The following is a 19,041-nucleotide window of genomic DNA, read 5'->3' as shown; positions in this document are numbered from 1 at the left end:
TGCTCTGCTCTGCTGAAAATGTCTGCCCCTCTTGAACAGTTTATTTCCTTCAAACGTTCTAGAACCGAGAGGTCTCTCCGCATGGGATAACAGACAAGTTCTGGTCTGCATGTGAGGTGAATGCCATGATGCTCAGTCTACAGGTGGGGAACACTGACTTTTGTGAAGTTTGTGAAGGTGAAGGAACTTGTCCAAGTTCACAACCCAGTGACTGGCAGAGCTGAAGTAGAAAATGCTAAAATGGGTTCAACTTTTAACCTGGGCCATTTTAACTTTTGGTTTACTTACATCTGTATGATACAGTTTTTCAGATAAATAATGATATAAAATTCTCATCTCCTTCTTTAAAAAAAACTCACATGATTGAGATTTAAGGTCTCAGAGTGCTACTATTTTACCATCTAACTATACTTAAATAAAAAATGGAGCCACAGCCGGGCATGGTGGTGCATGCCTTTAATTCCAGCACTCGGGAGGCAGAGGCAGGCAGAGCTTTGTGAGTTCGAGACCAGCCTGGTTCACAAGGTGAGTTTAGGACAGCCAAGGCTACACAGAGAAACCCTGTCTTGAAAAAACAAAAAATTAAAAATTAAAAAATTTTAAAAAATTAAAAAGGAGTCACTCAGTGGCTCAAATGAGTCTTTGCTTTTCAAACACTTATCCAAGTTGATATTCATTTTTTTTTACTTTTAAAATTGTTGTTACTTTTTTGTTACTAATGCATGAATGTGTGCATGTGTGCTGTGACCTCCAGCAGAGACCAGAGGACACCTTGTAGGAGCCAGTTCTCTCCTTCCACCATGTGGGTCCCAGAAGTTGAACTCAGCTGCTCTGCGGCATCGCCTGTGACTCAGGACCCACTGATGTGCTCCCATTGCTGTTCTATTGTCTCCACTTCCTCAAACACACAGGACAGAGGGCAGCTAAGGACCTGCCCACTCCTACACCTGAGCAAGCATCTGACTGGATGGAGGTGGGAGAGGGGATGTTAGCAATGATGGAATTTTCACAAAGTACTATCCTCCCAGTCCCACTGAGTCACACAGAATGGAGGCCGGTCTTACCTTTGGCTATTGTTGGCATCTGAAATGCAATGCTGATTACGCCCACCAAGTCTCCCAGTGGAATCAGGGATCGCAAAATAGACCTGATTCGGATGGCTTCCCCCTTTCCAGCATGAATCAACTAAACACGAACAAAATAAAGCAAGCTTAGAACCAGCCATAGACTTTGTCCGTAGTTCTGCTAGGAAATTTAAACTGTGAGAATCCATGATTAAAGCAACTGTCTGTCCTGCATATGCATACAGCTAGCCGTCTCTCAGAAACTGTCGGCTCGGGCACACGGGCACGCAAGCACATATTACAGATCCCATAAACATGAGAAAACATTGGCTTATGTGCACCACAGTCTAGGCCACCTGTTTTCTAATAAAGGCTGTATTTTTTTTTATAATGTTGGGATGCAAAAGCAAACTAAAGCCAGGTAAGTCTATGAACAATTACTCCTAAAATTACATATACCTACCAATAACCAGAAAAATAACACAATAAAACAGCCACTATTTCAGGCCACTGAAAATATGCTCATATTTATTATTTATTTAGCCTTTTATTGTCTTGGGAATTAATTTTATATCCACTCATATCCCACTCTGATCTCTGAGGTCAGTTTACGTGTGAGTCTTGACATTCCATTTAATACTTCTGGCTGAGGAAGTTCCCAAGATGCCAAGCATCTAAGTGGGTTTCTGGAATAAAAAGATCTCCAGAGCCAGGATCAGCATGAGATACATCTGCCACAAGGCAAGAAAAGCAAGTGATACTCAAGGCTGAGCAGAGGGCTCAAGTAACTGTAAAGATGGCTGAGCTTTAAGGGGCACAGGGAACTTAAGTGAGTCATCATTAATCTGCTTAAACGTTTCCAGACCCTTATGATGGACACAACAATACAACTAAAAGCTTCTGCGTGTTGTAATTCCTGTCTTTGTTCCTCTGATCTTTCCCTTGAAATAGCCAATGGGACAAATTGTGTGAGCGTCCATGCTTTGGTCTGCAGCCACCTCCAGCAACACAGATCTTTCACCTTCTCAGTTACAAAGTGAAAATCCACATGAGAGGCAGAAGCTGAGTTAAAAAAAAATGACTCTAAATTTTCTAATATTCTAGTGTCTCTACATCTTGTGCTTCTTCACTGGCTTCAACAGAAGAGAACGTTAAGTAGGTTTTATCATATAAGTTTAAAGGAACAACCACAAAATAACAGAACTGAAAGAGACATGGGTGCCAAGGGTAGGGAAATGAAATAGGCTGCAAGTCATCTGCTCTAGTTCATGTTTATCCCAGCCCCAAAGCAGGCTTGCGGGGTTGTTTATTCTTTTAACATTTCATACGTGTGTATAATGTGTCAATCATATTCACCACCGACTCCATTCTGCAAACTTCCTCTGCTCCCTCCAACACGTCTCACTCACAAATACACATCTCCTTAAAGAATTATTTACCCTAATCAAATTTGTGCTGCCCGTATGTGCATGGGCGTAGGGCCAGCCACAAGGACATGGCAAACCTACCTGCCAGCTTCCAGAGAAAAGTGACTCTCCTTCCCCTAATAGCCACTAATTGGCAACAGCTCCTCGGCTGTGGGTGGAGCAGCAGGAGCCTGGAAGCTATTATAGGGAATTACAGCTGGTTAAAGTGAGCAGAATAAGTGACTGTGGAGTGAGTGCTCATCCCCAAACTGGACGTTTGTAACTCCTTACACGCTAGGCTCAGGGCACACTGTAGAGGAGGAGGAGGGCACAGAGTGTCTGTGAACCAGAAGACCACAAAGCTGCTGTGAAATAGGTTTTTCTGGGCATGACAGGAGTGCTACACATACGGTCTCACAACTGACTTACAGTTGTGGAATCAATATTGCCCACCTCTACTCCAGTCGAGTTAAGCATTATATAAAAGGAATCCATCAGTTATTGGTAGAAGCAGTGGTTTTCCATCAGAGAAGTAACTGCAGTGAAAATATTTTTCTCTTCTTAAAATGTAAGAAGGCCACATGAGTTTTAAAGACATTCGGGTGACAACATAGTGCATTAATGACTTGCACTGAAAATCTCATTGGTAATTTTTATAACCAATGAGACATTTCCAACTAAACAAACATTTCTTTCAGCAATTAGGCCACAGCTATTATTTTTAATGGAGCGTGTATATTACTAGTTTGGGATGCTGCTGCAAGCCCTGACAGCATGATGTTTTAGCCTTGATGACTGCATCAAGATTGGTGCCCCCCAGTCCCCAGACAGACTCACGTGCATTTCCGGAGCACAGCGGCCGAGCAGGTCGATCAAAGCAGCATAGAAGGTCATGATCGCGTTCCCCATGTGGATGGTATCATCTTCCTCCTCTTCTGTATCACTTTCCAAAAGAAGCAGAAAGTAAATGAAGTGGCAGTGCTCGGAGGGAAGGGGGTCACCTTTCCCTCCCAAGGGCTTTTGTGCTTCTCAGATATGCCAGTGAGACTGTTTTCTTCAAAGAGAATAAGGAGTTAAGGCTCAGAATTGGGGCTCTATTACTAAGAACACATTGCAAGGGTATACTGCAAGTCCTGCCAACGTAGAGGTTGCTATTTGATGGTTGCTGACCACTTCCCATTTTTTCAGTCTTAAAGATTTTATTTCTTTTTGTTTTTAATTTATGAGTGTGTATGTTTATTGTGTATGTGCACACAGAAAAAGAAGCCAGACCTCCCCCCACCCACCACCCCCACCCTCCGCCCACCATCGGAAACTTGAATTACATGCTGTTGTAAGCTGCTTGATTGGGGTACTGAGAACAAAACAAAGGAAGTCTCTGGGAGCAAGCTCCCCTGCACCTGCTTCTTCTTGTCTGTTAGTCTTTTAAGCTAGAGTATAAACAAATGGCTTTCACTACAGTATTTTTTTACATGTTTACAATATTATACTTTTCTCATATTCATTCTCCCATCACCCTGCCTCTTTCCAAATAGTCCCTTTTTTATTTTATGCCATATACAACACACATACATACACACATGTCATACATCTATATGAATTGTGCTCACTTCTAATGACATACAACATATTAACAAAACATGATGGAAAGATTATTGTGAAGGAAGTTTAAGAGTGCTTTTCTAAGTAGCATGCAAGTAAGGAAAGGGTAACCAAAGCCATCATATATGATAACATATGTCAGATCCCATGTATTCTGTTTGGCCAAGAGCAACATATAGAAATGCTACTTCCTGTATTCACTTATCCTGATACCGGTTATCCTACCCTCGATCGGTCACCCACAGACAATCTAGTCTGTTTCTTTCTCTACCACCTCGAGATTTTCTTTCCGAAAATACTCCATTATCTTGATGATAGAAATGCAAATGTGGACAGTTCCTGGGGCCCCTGCTGTTCCTTGGGTCTTGAAGGAGGAGGTGTCCTCGACTGGACTCAGCAGTCTGTAGATTGACAGTGAGTTGCCTTGTAGGTCTATGAGGGAGGTCTCCAGGCTTTGCGTGTACACAGGCTAGCACCATCCTGGTCTGAGCTCTCTGGTGTATTCCTCTCTATGAGAGCAGCTGAGATCTGCCTTAACCATCTATGGCTAACTGATAAACATGGAAGGTTTGTGCCTCTTCTGCCCGTGGAAGGAATAAGGTTCCCTTACTTGCAAGTCTGTCCTTGCTGAGCGCTATGCTTTTATCTTTACGTTTGCACTAGCAATGTAGGTGCCTGACCCCTTCAGAAAATGTTTACCTCCACAGATTACAACCATGACCATCTGCATTGCCTTAGGGCCCCACTAGGAACTAGTATCAGTGTCTTCTGCCACCCATCTGTCTCCAGGACACTGACCAAGCATTCTCCTCCTCAGGATAATGTCTGTTTTCCTGGATGTTACTATCACACTTCCCCAGCCAAGTCCCCGTTCCCTTCCTAAAGGTCTCACTCTCTATCTGGTAACATTATAAGAACTGTTGGAATGCAACTTGGGAGGCTGGATAAATGGCTCAGCAGGAAAGAGAGACTGCATCACAGGATAAGGACCTCAGCTCAAATCATCAGAACCCACATAAGAAGCCAGGCATGGCCATACTTGCCTGTAACCCCAGTGCTGGGTGAGGAACAGATTCAGGAAGGCTGCTAAAGCTTGTGTGCTGCCAGCCTAGTTCCTAACTCAGTGAGTGACTCTGTCTCAGAGAATGAGGTGAAAACTGATAGTGTAGGACAACCAATACCTCCCTCTGACTCGTGTACATGTAGATATGTACACATACACACACACACACACACACACACACACACACACACACACACACACACACACTCATCTCATGCCACCGGACCTGACTCCCATCTCAGAAACTCACCTCCCATCATCCATACTGTACAGGTATGGCCCACCTACGGCCTATACCTACTCATGTGGCCAAACACTTTGCCACATCGCGTCCCAATGTCAAGGATATGAACTTCTGAACTCTGTGTGCTATTTGCCTAGCTAGGGGCCCCAAATACCCACAAAATGTGTGTCCTAAATGCACACAATCTCTCCAGCTCATTGCTGGGTTCACCCAGCCTATCCCAAAATCCAGCTCCTCTCTCCTCATCCCAGACACTTGGTTTTCAAGGGGAGAAACTCTGCAGTGCCAGAATGCCAACTGCATGTGGTCAGCCTCAGTGGGGGTGACATCATTTGCTGGGGGTGTGCATGGGAGACCTACAGGGTTCTGCTAGATCCACTGGTTGGAGAGGGGCCATCTCTAGAAGGATCCTCAGCTATTTTTATGGCTTCTTCCATGGCCGCAAGGAGGCCGTTGCCACCTTCTCCTCTTAAGGCAGGACCAAAGCACTCTGGCCTCCGGATGAGCAGTCTCACCACAACATTTGCATTCTCTTCCACACTCTCCCCTGCAGCCAAGAAAGGAAGTTATACAAAATATAGGACTTCTGGGGTATAATAAGCATCTCATTTAAAGAAACAGACATACCTTAAAAACATATTATAACAGTAACTTCAACTTTAAATTACATTTATTTATGTGTGTGTGTGTATGTCAGTTCACATGCCATGTGACAGCCAGAGAACCACCTACAGGAACTGTTTCTCTTCTTCTACCATGTGGATTTCTGGGATAGAACGCAAGCGGTTAGGCTTGGTGGCAAGCGCTTTACCCACTGAGCCATCTCACCGACCTATAAGTTCAACACTCAGCCCACATCACAGATTTTATATGTACTGTTATGGTCTGTGTGCCAATCGATCCTCAGAGTTGTGTGTCTGGAGGCTTGTCCGCAGGCAAGACTACTGTCTTGGGCATCTGTGGAGGGTGACTGGGACCAAACTAGCTATGACACGCTACCAGTGAGGGTCTTGAAGGAAATCCTACCTCCAGCTATATCCTAGCTCTCACTTTACTTCCTGGTTGGTGGCACATTAGAAGTTGTTCTGTATGCTCCTGCCAACCACAGACTAAGCTGCTGCAGCCACAGTGATGGGCTGACTAAGTTCCTCCCTTAATTTGCCTCTGTCAAGTATCCTGCCATAGCAATAAGGCAAGTGACAGATGTACCCACTAAACAACATAAGTTACTTTCCTTGATGATATTCCAAGTGAAGCAAAGTGTTACAGAGAAAAACTATTTGCTACAGGAGAAGATATTGCAATCTTAACCCCTAACACTCAATTGCAAAAATCTAGAAGGTGCATAAAGATTTCAAGGTAAACAATGAAAATATGATCTACATAAAAAGTGAGGGTTTTTTTTCCTGTGGAAGAAAAGTATTAAATAAAATATATAATTTCTTACATTACTTCAATCATTAAAATCAATGAATAAAATCATAATGAGACTTTATTTTTTTCATTTTTAGAAAATACTAATTTTTACTTTTAATTATGCATATACATATCTGTATGTACATGGAAGCACAGGTACTCAAAGAGGCCACAAGAGAGTGTCAGATCTCTTAGAGCTTTAGCTACAGGCAGTAGTGAGCTGTCCCGTATGGGCACTGGGGACTAAACTTGGGTCCTCTATGGGGGCAGATATAAGTGATCTTAATCCCTGAGTCATCTCTCCAGCCCCAGAATCCTTATTTCCACACATTTTACGAGTCCTCCAGTGGTCGACACGTCCTACCGTTACAGAAGACAGCAAATCTGAGAAAGTCAAGATATCGCTCCCCTTCCACTGGGTTCCAACCAATATCAGGGTAACCCTTTGACACCAGCATTTGACAGCTCTGCAGACCACAGCCAGCCAGATAGCGAACTACCTACAAACACAGACGACAGGCAAGAGGTTAGCCTTTGCTTGGAAGTTACATGAGCCTATGCTAAGTGAGGTAGCTGACCGTAAGTTTCCTCTAGGAGAGCTTTAATAAGACGTACCACAAAACAACAAAGTGTAACCATCAAAATTATGAATAGATTCTATGAGGAAAATAATGTTCTTGAATTCCACACATATAACTCAAGACCTTTGCATACAAAAAGAAAATCACACTATCTGTCACACCTTTGATGTCTAATGACCTCTGGCCCAATTGAAAACTACCTGAGTGGGCCTTGCCATAGCTCAGCTGGTAAAGAGGGGGCTGTAAACCATCTGAACACGGGAACTCCCACCTGAGGTACAACGTCACCCCCGAGAGAAGAACTGCCTCCAAATGCCTCATCCATTCAATGATGCGGCAGGAGTGAGAAGGTGCTTAAGTGGGGGGACCCTAACTTAGAGGCAGATCCCCTCAGCCCTGATCAGACATGTCTCATCCACAGGGTGCAACATTTTGAGCAAGTTATTTATGCTCCTTGAGTCAATGTCAGTGTCCCTAAAACTTGAGCTATATACACTGGCTATCCACAGTATAAAAATCTAAAATCCTCAAAGCTGTAAGATCTAAAACACTTTTAGTGTTGACACGACATCAAAAATAGAAAAGTCTACATCCGACCTCAGATGACAGGTGACTTTCAAAGACAGGTGCACCAAAAACAGTGAGTCAAGATTTTATTCTCTCTGTGTGTATGGTAACTTTTCATAATCCACAAGATGTTAACATCTGAATCACAGTGGCTTCCAAGCATCTTGGACATGAGATTTGGGTACTTCAATGTAACTCCACAACATTCGGTCCCCATTCATGGTACCCTGTGCCCTTTACAGCCCCTTTCTCTATACTCATCCAGCCCCAGATGAACTGCTTTCTCTCCACACAAATTAGCTTAAATTTTCAATACTATCCTCACAGGGAACTGTGCGGCGTGTACCTTCCTGTACCTGACTGCTCTTACAAGGTGTGATGACTTTGAGACTCAGTCACATGGTAGCATAGGTTGATGCTGAGTTCTTCTGAAGTGATGAATAGCAATCCACTGTACGTGCATGGATAGGTCACAGCTTTGCCAACCAGTCTGCACAGCGATGGGTGTTTTAGCTGTGGACTATGATGGCTTCCTTTTGATTGAGCAAATCCTTAGGAATGTGGAGGCCGTGAGAATAGTTCATTGCAGAGAGTGCATGTTTAAGCTGTTGGGGGGCTTTTCAGGCTCATCGTGCCACATTTAATCAACAGAGCCCTGGCAGGGGTGTCCAATTGCTCCACATTCTCCCCTTATATTGGTATTATCAAAGGTTCAGATATTAACTATTGTAAGAGGCTATACAAAGGGTTTTAAGTGAGATATGGGAGTAAAGTATTCTCCATGAGCCAGAGGTGTGAGGCTTCATGATACCAACCGGGCATGTCAGGGGACTGGGGAGAGCTCATTGCCTTACACCTGTAACAGGTACATGAAGGTGTCTCCCAGGGCCAGCACCTCCTCTGAAGCTGGGCAAGCATTTGCAAAAATGCTGATGTCACCAGGAGCAATATCAGTAGGGAGTAAACTTTTAGAAATGCATAAACATAACAATTTTTAACTTGCAATGTCAACTGGTATAAAGCTCAGGTATGATCATGGTCCCCAAAGACCACAGCCTCTAAAGATGCCACTGATGCCTTGTTTTGGGTAGGTACATTTTATGTTGTTTGCATCATAAAAATGCTATCTAAAAGCACTTCTCAGAAAACTTTCCTGTTAAATGTTGTATGAATATATACATTATATATATGTATATAGTATGCATGTATGTATGTATACATACAACACAAATGATCATATAAATAAAAACCAAATAAAGTGTGTATTTATATACATATACATGATAATCAAATATATGTGTGCATATATACATACTTTCAATGATAGAAAATAAAGATAATAAGAAGAGCTAAAGCAATATAGACTTTTAACTTTAAATAATGGAATAGATGATCATAAACGTGACTTTGGAATCATGATAAAAGAGATATCTGACAAAGAGCCACAGGCTAAGAGGGATAAAGGCATGGCAGGCAGGAGGAACAGTGAGCACAAAAGCCCTGAGACAGAAACATATTCTGACATGTTCGGCCATAGTGAGATCTGCGTGGCCGGAACAAAGAGAAGGGGCTGGAGAGTGGTAGGATATGGGAGCAGAACGATTTCGGATAGATGGCACTGGAGCACACTTGTGTCTTTTGCTTTTACATTGAGTGTCACAGGAAACCACTGGACAGTCCTGGAGAAAAAATGAGGGAATCCTTTTAAAAGGGTTCACCTCCGTAGAGGAACAGTAGGCAGGGACGCAGGGGAAGGGACAAATGACCACACAGAAGGCTTCTGCAGCCATGCTTTGGGGAACATTCCATGCATGCTAGTCAACACACGTGGTTAGACATACTTAGGAAGACCATCAAACTCCACTGATATCCTCGCTGGGACACATAAATGCTTGTGTGATACAAAATGTGTACATGAGAGGACAAAAATACCCTTAGGGAAACCAGAACTCTAGTATTAAATAAAAACATGAGACATTATTAAACAAAACTATTCCATTCATGGACACACAATTCCTATTTCAAAGAAAATACTTATAGTAATAGAGAGAATCTCTCTAAACATCACATCATCACACCTGCGTGTTACAGAGTGGGAACAAATCTGTCAGGTAGAAGACACGTTACAAAACAATAACAACATGCCGTGATTTGGCTATCACCACAGCACAGGTACTCACACCGAAGGAAGCCCAAGATGACCCCACCAAAGGCACAGCTCAAAGACATCAGAGCAGCAGCGTGGCTCACCTTCTCCAGATCCGGCTCACGTAGAGCAAGGGCAAGTTCATTGTTATCCATCACGGAGGCTGCTGCCACGTCTAAGGGAGTCGAACCTCTCATGGCTGGCGAGGCTAATTCAAGTGAAGAGGAAATATACCTGGATTTTACTGGAGCTAGCAGCACAGTGTAAGAAGACACACCCTTCCAATGCTTAATACCTAAATACCATATGTATTACACCAGCCTGAGTCAACATAATTTCTTCAACAATCAAAATTATGTATGTTTATCTTGACTGAAGTAGGTACGGACTGTGAAAGAACTCAGTTGGATAAATGAACATGCAAGACTTCAGAGTTGTAACAGGTTTTGTGATGAGAACACTTCATATGTACTGATTATTTTAAATATAATGTACTGCAGCAATCATACATTTGGGTGTTTGGGTGTTATGATCATTAAAACTGATTATAAACTAGACAGTACCAGAAAAATGTCTCAGGTGGCAAACCTCAGGGCGTGTCTGTGGATGTGATTTTAGAGTGAGTTGGTTGAATGGGAAGACCTATCCTAAATATGGGTGGTGCTGTTCCATGGGCAGAAAGCTCGGGCTGAATTTTAAAAGAGATAAAACATCTGAGCACTGCCTGCATAATCCTCTCCCCCTGCTCCTTAATTTGCTCAGATATTAGCAAGCACCCTCACCTTCCCTGTCAATGCCACATCACGGAGTGGCCACCATACCTTCCCCACAATAGCTCTTTAGACCCACAAAGTGTGAGCTGGAGTAAACTCTTCCTTCTCTTAAATTTCTTTTTGTTGACTATTAAACACAATGATGAGAACATTAACTGATGTGCCGACCACCTAGGTGAAAATTGGTAGCTTTGTCTGGGGTGCAGTTACTAGCAGTTGTGAGCCACCTACCACGGGTTCTGGGACCAGAACACCAGTCCTCTGCTGGAGCAGCAAGTGTTCGTAACCACCAAGTCATCTTTCCAGCTCCTGTACAGCTTTTTTTTTTTTTAAGGATTAAATTAATATCATACATTAACTTACCAAGACCAACACTGCTGTTTTCCAGTAAGTAACTGAGATGATCAAACATGGCTTTCTGATTCTGCCTACTTATACGACAGAAGTAACAGAGAAAACGGCAACAGTTGGCCACCATCTTGGGGAAGGTGATTTCCTATCAAAAGAGTATCTCGTTAGTTGCTAAGTGATAAGACTGAGCTCAGAAGGTGAGGCCACAATAGCAGTGTCAACCCATCTGCACCCATGACAACCAAGCTCAGACACTGAAAACCTTCGAACATGCAGCCAGCCGTTTGCTCAATCCTCAAGCCACTGAACACCTAGCCTGACACTGACTCACCAACCCCACCTGTACCCACACATTGCATCTTCAATTAGCCTTAAGCTTACAGACAGCCTGAGCCTGGCTAAGGAACCAGACCGACAGAGACACAGCTGTGCTGCCTGGCTACATGGCTGTCTGTGCTTACCTGGGAAACTACACAGTCCCTCCGATCCTGTTTTATACAATTCAGAAAATATGGGTGTTAAGAACTTAGGAACAGAAGGGAAAGATACACTGAACATACATTCTCATAAGGGGAGGTTTTCATCGGCACCAGTTGTTGTGGTTGTTGTTTTGTTGTTGTGACAGCATTCCAGCGCTTAACAGTCACTACCTGCTCTAGACACCACTTCTTTGCAAAGGTCCTGGCCAGATGATCCATCTAGGCAACAACCACACATGCATCCCCCATAACCCTAGGGTAAGTCTTCCACCTTTCTAACTCTGCAGGCCTTTAATACAGTTCCTCATTGTGGTTGTGATGACCCCCCCAACCATAAAATTATTTTTGTTGCTACTTCATAACTGTAATTTTGCTACTGTTATGAATTGTGATATAAATATATATGAAGGATATCTGGTATGCAACCTCTGAACCCCGGTAGGGCTGTCACCCACAGGTTGATAACTGATGCCCTAGATGTTTCTTTCTGAACTCAATAATAAATAATAATAAATAAAGTAAAGGTGTAATATGTCTGTCTAACCACGGGGCATGGAACACCTGGGCTTATACATATTGTAAAGAATGCATGTTGTGATTTATGCTCAGACATGACTTTTGCATGTCGGGTTATGAAATGGTGTGTGTTTCCATGAAGTGGTGAAGCTCTTTGCTGTGCTTTCCAAATATCAGGTTGTTTCAGAGTCTGTTGTAAATTGTACTTATTTAAATGCTAACTTGAAAGTCTTACCTCAAACCCATTCCAGAACAACCGTGTCCAAGCACTGATTTGGCTCAGAAATTTGGTGCATCCAACTGTTGTGTGACTCCCAGCAATGGCTGAGCTGAAGGACAAGCGTGCCTTGCACTTATGATGGGATGTAATTTTAAAATATTGATACACTGTTTGTAAGTCACTAAATATCCTTTAAGGAGACTCATTTAGAAGACAACAAATGACAAAGCACAGTATAGATTTTTTTTATATTAAAGAAAATTCAAATAGCCAACTACAACTCTTAGATTCGTTCGTGTGTGTGTGTGTGTGTGTGTGTGTGTGTGTGTGTGCACATTCAGTGTTCCTTAAATACCATTTCACTAAAGAAATGTAATAAATAACAATTCTTGTAGTTTCTCTGCAATCCATGCAACCCACAAAGCTATACCCAACATGGCTCCTAAAGACAAAACTTTTATTTACCTTGGACTCCCCACCTCCAAGGACGTTCACCATGACTTCCATCACTGTTTCATGCATCCCAAGGGCCCTCATGAGATTGGGATGCTGGTAAAATACTTTGTTATTCATGATATCCCTAGAAAGAACAATGTTATTTTCTACTATATTTTACTCTTTCTACTATATAGTGAAGACTGTTACATGCCTAAGAACACTTCTTACTATCTGAGAGAAATTAGATGCATGTGAAGTCAGGAGTACAAACAGCCACCTACCCTAATTATGATCGACAATTAGAACAACCCACAGCAGATGGAATTTAGAATAATTCTAACATCATTTCTGCCTTAAATATTACATTGCAATATTCCCAAAGATCTTCATCCTGAACCAGAAACATCACTAATTGTAAATAAAAAGATGGTCTGTTGACATCTATTTCAGGATCCATCAATCAGCACAAGACTTTTCTAGGCAATATTTTCTTGTCCAGGCTAAAGCAAAACAAGATATTCATTCTCTCTCTCCCTCCCCCCCCCCCTCTCTCTCTCTCTCTCTCTCTCTCTCTCTCTCTCTCTCTCTCACACACACACACACACACACACACACACTTTGAAATCTTTCCTTTCTTTCACTGTTATCACTCACATAAAGATTTGATGATAGTATATGTTTTAGCTATTCTTCTAGACAAATGGGATGCCAAGTAGGTAATAAGTTGACATTTACCAAACATATTTTTATACCACAAAGTAGAATTTTATTCACTAATATAATTTTCAGATGTATTTATTTGTTAATGGAACATATTGCTGCTAATGTGTTTATTTGTTGAGTAATCTCTAACTCCCAGAAGACTTTGTTTTTCATTAGCTTAATAAAAAAAACCCTTCTCATACATTAGGCCTACATTAGAGGCCTCCTTAGGTTATATTCAAGTATTAGAGCTCCAACAGTACTCAGTCTCATCCCATTGTAAACAAAGACCAGAGCACACAACGTTCACTTATTGGCATGGACTTTTCTGTTTCCTAACATGTCCCATTGGCACACATATTTTTTAGTGTGTACTCACTATGGTGAATGTGAAATATAATCTTCTAAGCCATTTTTATAAATTTAAATATTAATAGGCTCATGAGCAATACAAGGCATTGTTCTGTGAGATTAAAAACATATATAAGTGCTAATGATAACATCTTTAGCAATCCTTAATTCCTCTGAATTATTTTTATTCAGTGTGTGTGTGTGCGTGTGCGTGTGCGTGTGCGTGTGTGTGTGTGTGTATGTGTGTGTATGCATGTGCATACTTTGGATGCAGGTGCCCATGGAGGTCAGAAAAGGACTTCAGATCACCTGGAGTCACAGGCAGTTGTGAGCTGCCAGATGTTGAAGCTGGGAATCCAACTTGGGTTCCATACAAGATCAGTAAGCACATGTAACCACTGAGACAGCCCTCCAGCCCCAAGGTTAGTTATTTATTTGTCTTTTTTTTTTTCATGAAGTCATGACATTTTATCTCCACTTTTCCTGTTATTTACCTAATTATATTCTATTTGTTTGTGTTTGAGACAGGGTCTCACTGTGTAGACCAGGCTGGCCTGAAACTCATAGATATCCACCTGCCTCTGCCTCCCAAGTGCTAGGATTAAAGGTATGCTACCATGCCTGGCCCTAATTATAATTTTTATGAAAAAATTTTCATTGTTTTCTACCACTGTACAATCCAGATCTTTACAGTTTTTCTACATTTTTTTCTGTTGAATCAAGTGCAGTTTACACTGTTTTCTTTTAGTTACTATTCGGATTCCTTAAATTAGAACCCTACTTTTATAGTACCTTCCAGTGATCACTGAGAGAAAACATGGTTGCTTTATTCTCACCCCTAAAGATGGGGCACCAATGTTAACCCCTAATGTTCATGAAATACAAACTTTTATGGTATTGAACCATCAGAACTTGGTCCCCTTTCTCCTCTTTTCCCCAGCATCCAATGAATGGAGACAAGGTTTCTTATTACCTCCTTCTAGTAAATGCTCATCTGTAAATGTCACAGATTTAATATTTTTATATATACTTGTGCACTATTCAGAGGTCAAAAATAACATATTGCTGTGAGTCAATCCCATATTAGCATCTCTATCTGTCAAATTAATCTGCTTTGTTGCTTTTCAATCTTTTAACATATTATTATATGTGAAAAGGTGTGTGTCAGTTCATTCTGTGTAAAATGTCTTCTGGACACCACAGGGTGCTGTACTCATGAACTCTCAACAACTGTGGTTGCCTGTACAAGATCTGCATAAGACTACATCTAGTAGGCTCACAAGACCAGAATCCTAGTGACTCCTGAAGAATGAAGAGACAGCTTTCCTCAGGGATGAATCTGTCCACCTTAGGTTGTCCCTACCCCAGTGAGCAACTTTCTAACTTGGTTAAAAAGCTTAATCTCTAGGGAAAAATACTTTATATCATCCCATGATCCAGTCAGTGTTACGGCGTTAGTGTACTTATGGCATTACTAACTTGATGAAAATGAGACGAAATGCATAAGACAAAGATTGCTATGGCCACGTCTTTACCCTAATCCACGAATCATTAGCTTCTCTTCTTCTTTGCCCATCCTCACACTCAGCAGCGATCGGATCTGACCAAGTGATGCAAGCAGGTTGATGGTATCCTCCACAGAGACCCCGTTGATAGTGTAGGTCTTTGGCAATGCTCGGACCAGACCCCCGATGCCGTCATACTGTCGATGCAGCAACACGAACATGGCCCTCACCAGCTCAGGGTCCTCGATGACAGACTCTTGAGCCCACCGCACCATAGTCTCAGAAATGAGTTGCTGGAGACTGGCTGCATGGCATGTTTGTGTCAGGTAGTAAGAGAACACACATCAGTTAGACACTAACTCAATAACCTCAGAACCTCAAATCGGTATCGCAAAAGTCAGGGCACTTTAAGGACACTTGGAACATTCCTTGTAATTCTCACTTAAATATTATCATTCTTTCCATAGAGATCACACATTAAGGATAAAAAATGAGCACATCTGACTAAATAATATTTCCTGTAATTAAGATGAGCTATTTCAAAGTTACAAACTGTTGTGGTTTGAATTAAGAAATGTTCCTCAGCCTTGGTCTCCACTGGGTGGCACTGTTTTGGAAGGTTATGGAGGAGGCGGAGCCTTGTTAGAGGAAGTATGTCACTGGGGGGTGGGCTTTGCGGTTTTATAACCTGGCCCTGCTTCCTGTCTCTCTTTTTCCTTCCTGTGACCAAAGACATCATGGTCCTGCTTCCAGGCTTCCTCACCATAATGCACTTTACTCCATGGGAATTATACACTCAAATATACCCTTTTTTCCCTAGTTTGCTTTTTTCAAGGTGGTTTTTTATCAGAATAACCGAAATGTAACAAAACTACTGTTGAGAGTTCATGACTTTGTCAAAGAGCTCAAAGTACTCAAACTTGTATTTCCATTTATTTTTTTTTCTCTCTGATTTTCTTCTCAGAAGATTTGACATCACTCCATCTCTAAAGGTCCACTGTGGAAACTCAAGGTGGTGCTTGGTTATCCAGCTATTACCTCAATTAAGTTGTCTGCAAAATGGATTGCATCAATATGTTTCTATTTTAAATTTGGACCTAAATTGTCACTAAAAATGCCTCTAAAGGGGGTTTGATTGTTCAGTTTTAGCTAAACTGAAAAATCCTATCAGACATATAAGACTATCTGTGGCATAAGATGCAACACAATCTACTTTAATAGAAATGTCCTAACATCTTAAAGTAAAACAGCAGCATCTGGGTCAGGTAGGGTAGATGTGGCTATGTGAGGCTTAATTTCTATCATTAATGCATTGGCTAGTTTTCAAAAGAAGGTGTTTATTTTGTGCCTATATATTATTTAAGGAAAAGCAAATCTTTCAAATTTATCCAAACAAAAATAATGCAAGGAAATGCCAATACATTCCTACATGTCTCAAAATCTCATTGTCATGATAACAAGAAAAAGCCATAAATATTTTAGCAAATGTGACTGATTAGGAACTTAGAACACTGGCTGATGATAACCTCCCTTAAATTTTGCTGTATATCTAAAGGATAATTTTATAAATAAGATTTCTTCTTCTTTCTAGAAAAATCTTTTACTAAACCAGTACTCTATCTTAAAATTGGCAGGATGTTAGAAATGTAGTGATAAGAATGTGGGATCCAATGTGGGGTCTATGACCCCTTCAGAATTAAAGTACATTTCTGAAGAACTCAGTGTCCAGCAGGGCTGTCTTATTTGGTTCCAAAGACCAGCAGCCATTGTTCTTGATCAAATAGAGTTCTTAATGAAATAGCATAAAAAGGCTAAGTTACTCCCTTTATAATTTCTGTGTACATATGTCTGCATACATGTTCACGTGTCTACATGTACATGTGGCAATGAATATAAATATGGTTGGAGGCCAGAGACTGATGTTGGATGTTTTGCAGGATAGTTCTCCTCTTTGTCTTTTGAGTTGGGGATCTCTCAACAGCTTGAAGCTTGCCACTGCCCGTAGACTGGCTAGAAAGCAAGCTCCAAAGACAGGGATTGCACTTTCTTTGCCTCCCTAGCAATGGGACATGAGTGCTAGGGACACAAAATCAGATTCTTATTCTTAAGCTGCCAGCATGCCACTGAGCCCCTCCCCTGAGCTCTGCTTCCTCTTGATAGTCTGTGACCAAATACCTAAGCTGTTAGCTATGCAAGGAGCCCATGCTCTCCACAGAACAGCCACCTCTCAAGCTAGTCTGATGAGCAAGCACAGTTGCTGCTCCTGCTGCCTACCTCTGGACTCTACAAGCATTGACTTAAAAAGCTGACCCTTGGAAGCTGGGACCTCCTACTGAATGCAGTGTCCATTCTCAGGATGAATAGCTATCATGGCTGCACACTAGACCAGGACCCTTTCAAATGCTTACAGGACTTTCTGGAGTCACTGGCAACTGGTTTTTCAGCTTGCTTCTTCTTCAGGTAGGTCACCTTTTCCACAAGGGACAGCAAACGTCCTCTGATTGTTAAGTCATTGCTTCCATCCAGGGATCCATCTTCATCCAGCTCAATTCCTGGCATTAACAGCAAGGGGAGCAGAAAAGGAAAGCCTTAGAAGACAGGACATAGTTGGGAACCAATCTCGGGCTCTGCCATGTTTCCCTCCTCAGGTTCCAGCAAGGGCTGGAGCACCTGGCACTACCTATCAGGCTATCTCGTCCCATGCCAGAGCACTCAAACATGATCCACTTCTCAGCCTGCCTCTCTCCTTCCTCTTTCCCCCCAGTTCTTTCAGGACATTGACAACCAGAGCACACTCACAGTGAATGAAGAACGAAAAGGTACCATTGGGAGTAAAGATCAGTTCTGGTCTTTGCCTGACCTTTTCAGTACCTGAGACTTTAGATACTGTTTGCCTGAACCTTATCCTGCCTGTCTAAAACCCATAGGACTTCTATCCTCTCTTCTAAGTATGTCAGTGTTTTTAACTGAGAGGCAGAGAGAAAAGGCATAGCTAGATGTCCTAAGCCAGGGAATGTTTTATATCTGCAGCACTAATTCTGCTGTTTGGGGTATACTTTTTGGCATTATATATGGCATAACGTGTAGGCAAGTAGGCCTTCATTCATAAAATTAATTAGTGTATAATGTGATATTCTTAATTTCTCCTAGAATAAGATAAGACAATCTGATTAGCGTTATGTCTGTTATATATAATATAGGATATATATAGAGAGAATATAAATATATATAGAATATATATATTCTAGCTGGCTAGCTCTTATATCTGTTTGTCTATCTGTATCACTGGAAAAATTACAAATTAATTTTCTGTCATTTAAACTCAAACCTCTACCACATAATTTTATTAGGAAACATAGGTCTCTTTTTTCTTTGATTACTGATACTCAACTGAGTAATTTCCTTCTAAGGTTAGTCTGTGGGCATGCCTGTGAGGGACTGTCTTGACTGTCAACTGACGTGGAAGTGTACGGCCTACTATGGATGTTACCATTCCTGTGAAGCTGGCGCTGGGCTGTGTTTGGAAACTAGCTAAGCATAAGCCTGAGCAAGACAGCAAGCAGCAATCCTACACATTCCTTCTGGTTCTGGTCCTGACTTCCCTCGGTGATGGAATG

General features: G+C 41.8%; 1 protein-coding gene across 5 annotated transcripts in view; it reads right to left on the bottom strand.

Annotated features, from left to right (window-relative positions):
- Positions 1-19,041, bottom strand: part of RYR2 (ryanodine receptor 2) — a 545,494-nt gene that overhangs the window by 157,451 nt on the left and 369,002 nt on the right. For all 5 annotated transcript variants that reach the window (XM_084782769.1, XM_084782771.1, XM_084782772.1 and 2 more), the window contains exons 40-48: positions 17,833-17,976; positions 15,455-15,728; positions 12,894-13,008; positions 11,226-11,358; positions 10,194-10,297; positions 7,160-7,295; positions 5,740-5,926; positions 3,308-3,413; positions 1,065-1,185 (exon numbers count right to left, since the gene is read on the bottom strand). In XM_084782769.1, the coding sequence (XP_084638895.1) occupies positions 1,065-1,185; positions 3,308-3,413; positions 5,740-5,926; positions 7,160-7,295; positions 10,194-10,297; positions 11,226-11,358; positions 12,894-13,008; positions 15,455-15,728; positions 17,833-17,976 (1,320 nt within the window). The remainder of the gene's footprint in view (positions 1-1,064; positions 1,186-3,307; positions 3,414-5,739; positions 5,927-7,159; positions 7,296-10,193; positions 10,298-11,225; positions 11,359-12,893; positions 13,009-15,454; positions 15,729-17,832; positions 17,977-19,041) is intronic.

Source organism: Acomys minous, assembly GCF_964271855.1.
Source record: "Acomys minous genome assembly, chromosome: 5".
Taxonomy (NCBI): Eukaryota; Metazoa; Chordata; class Mammalia; order Rodentia; family Muridae; genus Acomys; species Acomys minous.
This window is presented reverse-complemented; position numbering and strand designations above follow the sequence as displayed.